Source organism: Egretta garzetta, unplaced genomic scaffold (assembly GCF_000687185.1).
Source record: "Egretta garzetta isolate BGI_Z169 unplaced genomic scaffold, ASM68718v1 scaffold513, whole genome shotgun sequence".
Taxonomy (NCBI): Eukaryota; Metazoa; Chordata; class Aves; order Pelecaniformes; family Ardeidae; genus Egretta; species Egretta garzetta.
In genome coordinates, this window is record NW_009259116.1 from 146451 (window position 1) to 151379 (window position 4929).

At 50.5% G+C, this 4929-nt stretch overlaps 1 protein-coding gene across 1 annotated transcript in view; it reads left to right on the forward strand.

Annotated features, from left to right (window-relative positions):
* Nucleotides 1–4011, forward strand: part of SETD2 (SET domain containing 2, histone lysine methyltransferase) — a 68449-nt gene extending 64438 nt beyond the window's left edge. Inside the window, exons 19-20 of the mRNA XM_035891086.1 lie at nt 1379–1528; nt 3750–4011. Coding sequence (XP_035746979.1) covers nt 1379–1528; nt 3750–3923 — 324 coding nt within the window. The 3' untranslated portion in view covers nt 3924–4011. The remainder of the gene's footprint in view (nt 1–1378; nt 1529–3749) is intronic.
* The last annotated feature ends 918 nt before the right edge of the window (nt 4012–4929 follow it).

Sequence of the window (4929 nt, forward strand, 5' to 3'; positions counted from 1 at the left end):
TGCTGGGACCAGGCTGGGGGGAGTTCTGGGATTGGGTTGGGCAGCACTTGGGAATGGGGATTGGGAACATGCTGGGACCAGGCTGGGGGGAGTTCTGGGATTGGGTTGGGAAGCACTCGGGAATGGGGATTGGGAACATGCTGGGACCAGGCTGGGGGGAGTTCTGGGATTGGGCTGGGAAGCACTCGGGAATGGGGTTGGGGGATGTGCTGGGATCAGGCTGGGAAGCACTGGGGAATGGGGTTGGGGGATGTGCTGGGACCAGGCTGGGAAGCACTGGGGAATGGGGCTGAGGAGTGTGCTGGGATCAGGCTGGGAAGCACACTGGGACTGGGCTGGGAAGTGCGCCAGGACCAGGGTGGGGAGCGTGCCGGTACTGGGCTGGGAAGCTCACCGGGACTGGGCTGGGAAGTGTGCCTGGAACAGGCTGGGAAGTGTGTCAGCACTGGGCTAGAAAGTGCACCAGCACCAGGCTGGGAATGGCTTTGGGAATGGGCTGGGGAGCACACCAGGACTGGGCTGGGAAGGTCACTGGGACCAGGGTGGAGAATGTGCTGGAACTGGACTGGGAAGATCACCAGGACGGGCTGGGAAGCTCACTGGGACTGGGCTGGGAAGCTCGCTGGGACCAGACTGGGAAGCTCACTGGGACAGGCTGGGAAGCTCACTGGGACAGGCTGGGAAGCTCAGTGGGACTGGGCTGGGAAGGTCACCAGGACCAGACTGAGAAGCTCACTGGGATGGGCTGGGAAGGTCACCAGGACCAGACTGGGAAGCTCACGGGGGTGGGCTGGGAAGCCCACTGGGACTAGACTGGGAAGCTCAGTGGGATGGGCTGGGAAGCCCACTGGGACTAGGCTGGGAAGCTCACTGGGACCAGACTGGGAAGCTCAATGGGATGGGCTGGGAAGCCCACTGGGACTAGGCTGGGAAGCTCACTGGGACCAGACTGGGAAGCTCAATGGGACTAGGCTGGGAAGCTCACTGGGACCAGACTGGGAAGCTCACTGGGATGGGCTGGGAAGCTCACCAGGACCAGACTGGGAAGCTCGCTGGGACCAGACTGAGAAGCTCACTGGGATGGACTAGGAAGCCCACTGGGACCAGACTGAGAAGCTCACTGGGATGGGCTGGGAAGCCCACTGGGACCAGAATGGGAAGCTCACTGGGACGGGCTGGGAAGCTCACCAGGACCAGACTGGGAAGCTCACTGGGCCGGGCTGGGAAGGTCACTGGAAGCGTCGCTGCCCTCCTGGCGCTGGGGCAGGGCTGGGTGGCAGAGCCCTGTCCCCAGGGTGGGGATGGGGACAGGGACAGGGTGACACCCCCGCCCCATCACCCCAGCCCGCTCCCAACCCCTTTTTTCCCCCTTTTCCAGTCTTCCAAGAAGCCCAAGACGGCGGAAGCGGACACGTCGAGCGAGCTGGCCAAGAAGAGCAAGGAGGTGTTCAGGAAAGAAGTGAGCGTCCCCAATGCCCCGCGGGGGGGGAGGGGGGTGTCACCGTCCCACGCCGACGAGGTTTGGGGGGTAAGAGCTGGTATTTGGGGGTAAGAGCTGGTATTTGGGGGATAATAGCAAATATTTGGGGGTAAGAGCCAGTGTCTGGGGGTAAGAGCCGGTATTTGGGGGGCAAGAGCCGGTATTTGGGGGATAATAGCAAATATTTGGGGGTAAGAGCTGGTATTTGGGGGGTAAGAGCTGGTATTTGGGGGTAAGAGCTGGTATTTGGGGGATAATAGCAAATATTTGGGGGTAAGAGCCAGTGTCTGGGGGTAAGAGCCGGTATTTGGGGGGCAAGAGCCGGTATTTGGGGGATAATAGCAAATATTTGGGGGTAAGAGCTGGTATTTGGGGGGTAAGAGCTGGTATTTGGGGGTAAGAGCTGGTATTTGGGGGATAATAGCAAATATTTGGGGGTAAGAGCCAGTGTCTGGGGGTAAGAGCCGGTATTTGGGGGGCAAGAGCCGGTATTTGGGGGATAATAGCAAATATTTGGGGGTAAGAGCTGGTATTTGGGGGGTAAGAGCTGGTATTTGGGGGTAAGAGCTGGTATTTGGGGGATAATAGCAAATATTTGGGGGTAAGAGCCAGTGTCTGGGGGTAAGAGCCGGTATTTGGGGGGCAAGAGCCGGTATTTGGGGGATAATAGCAAATATTTGGGGGTAAGAGCTGGTATTTGGGGGGTAAGAGCTGGTATTTGGGGGTAAGAGCTGGTATTTGGGGGATAATAGCAAATATTTGGGGGTAAGAGCCAGTGTCTGGGGGTAAGAGCCGGTATTTGGGGGGCAAGAGCCGGTATTTGGGGGATAATAGCAAATATTTGGGGGTAAGAGCTGGTATTTGGGGGGTAAGAGCTGGTATTTGGGGGTAAGAGCTGGTATTTGGGGGATAATAGCAAATATTTGGGGGTAAGAGCCAGTGTCTGGGGGTAAGAGCCGGTATTTGGGGGGCAAGAGCCGGTATTTGGGGGATAATAGCAAATATTTGGGGGTAAGAGCTGGTATTTGGGGGGTAAGAGCTGGTATTTGGGGGTAAGAGCTGGTATTTGGGGGATAATAGCAAATATTTGGGGGTAAGAGCCAGTGTCTGGGGGTAAGAGCCGGTATTTGGGGGGCAAGAGCCGGTATTTGGGGGATAATAGCAAATATTTGGGGGTAAGAGCTGGTATTTGGGGGGTAAGAGCTGGTATTTGGGGGTAAGAGCTGGTATTTGGGGGATAATAGCAAATATTTGGGGGTAAGAGCCAGTGTCTGGGAGTAAGAGCCGGTATTCAGGTGTAAGAGCTGGTATTTGGGGAGTAAGAGCCGGTATTTGGGGAGTTTTTGGGACTAAGAGCCAGTACTGGGGGAGTAAGAACTGGTATTTGGGGAATATTTGGGGATATTAGCTGGTATTTGGGGATAAGAGCCAGTATTTGGGGAATAAGAGCCGGTGTTTGGGAATAAGACCCAATATTTGGGCAGTATTTGGGAATCATAGCTAGTATTTGGGGAATATTTGGGGATAATAGGAAATATTTGGGGAATAAGAGCTGGTACTTGGGAATAAGACCCAGTATTTGGGGAGTATTTGGGAATAATAGGAAATACTTGGGGAATAAGAGCCAATATTTGGGGAATATTTGGGGAATGATAGCAGAGAGCTTGGGCAATATTTGGGGAACATCGGGGAATATTTGAGTACTGGTGAGGACTATTTGGGGAATATTAGCACAGGAGTTTGGGGAATACTGGAGGAGTATTTGGGGATAAGACCCAGTATTTGGGAAATATTTGGGGATAATAGCTGGTAATTGGAGAGTGAGAGCCGGTGTTTGGGAATAAGAGCTGGTGTTTGGGAATAAGACCCAATATTTGGGCAGTATTTGGGAATTGTAGCCAGTATTTGGGGAATAAGAGCTGGCATTTGGGGAATGTTTGGGAATAAGAGCCAATATTTGGGGAATAAGAGCCAATATTTGGGGAATAAGAGCCGTTATTTGGAAATTAGAGCCAGTATTTGGGGAGTATTTGTGAATAATAGGAAATATTTGGGGAATAAGAGCCAGTATTTGGGGAATGATAGCAGAGGGCTTGGGCGATATTTGGGGAACATCGGGGAATATTTGAGTACTGGTGAGGACTATTTGGGGGATATTAGCACAGGAGTTTGGGGAATATTGGAGGAATATTTTGGCAATAAGAGCCAGCATTTGGGGGATCCCAAGGGCTGGGATCGTTGGGAATAACGGTGGGAATCCTGCCCTGCCTCTGCCCCGCAGCTGACTCATGGCGTCATGAACAAGGAGCTGAAATACTGCAAGAACCCGGAGGACCTGGAGTGCAACGAGAACGTGAAGCACAAGACGAAGGAGTACATCAAGAAGTACATGCAGAAATTTGGGGCCATCTACAAACCCAAAGAGGACACGGACCTGGAGTAACCACCCCCCCCCTGCCGCCGCCGCCCCCGAGGCCGAACCCCGGAATACCCAACTCTGCCCAGGATTCGCGGTTTTAAACCACCAACCTGTGAATTTATTATTAATATTATTATTATTATTTTATTAATTTTAATTTTTTTGTTTTGTTTTGTTTCGTTTTTTTAAAAAAAAAAAGACAATAAAGCTCTGTTCCCTACAGCGTGAGGCAGTTTGTGCTGCCGGGGCGACGCAGAAGAAAAGCCGGGCTTTGCTAAACCGGGCTTTGCCGGCTCCCCTACCCCTGCGGCGCTGGCGGACGCACGCGCCCCGTGCGTCACCAACCTCTGTATTATATTTTAACCTATATGTGAATATATTGATAATTTCCCGTTGGGTTTTTTTTTTCCCCGCTTTTAGCCCCAAACGTGCCGCTACCATGGGAACACTTTGTAAGGAAAATTTCGGGGTTATTATTAATTTTTTTTTTTTTTTTTGAGTGGGGGTAGGAATGTAATGACAGAAACCTAGAAAATACTGAAAATTGTTGCTTAGTACATGAAATTTTTATTGAGTCATAGCATTTTAATGGCATCTTAGCAGAAGGTCTGCTTGGAGATTTCTATGTAAGACCAATATAAATTCAATAAAAGAATTGTTTCCATAGAAATTTCCTGTAAATCCCTAACTACTCCTTAGCTGGTATTACAAAGCAGATGTTTACTGAATCTGAGTTAAACTGCTAAGGGAAGACACTTTTCTTCATGTGGTATGACTTGACTTCACATCAGTCTGAGATCAAAATGCAAGAAAATAAAGCAAAGTATCAGGAGAAAGAGTATTTAAACACAATAGCCCCATATGATTTTTAACCCTGATTTTAAAGCTTGATGGCTATGCTGCACAATAACCTTAAAAAAACCACACTATTTTTCATTTTTTACTCAATTTCTGCTGCAAATTAAAGGTATTTGGTTCTTCTTCAATAAATGTGAGGCAATGAATGACCAGAAGAAAAGGTCATTCTTTC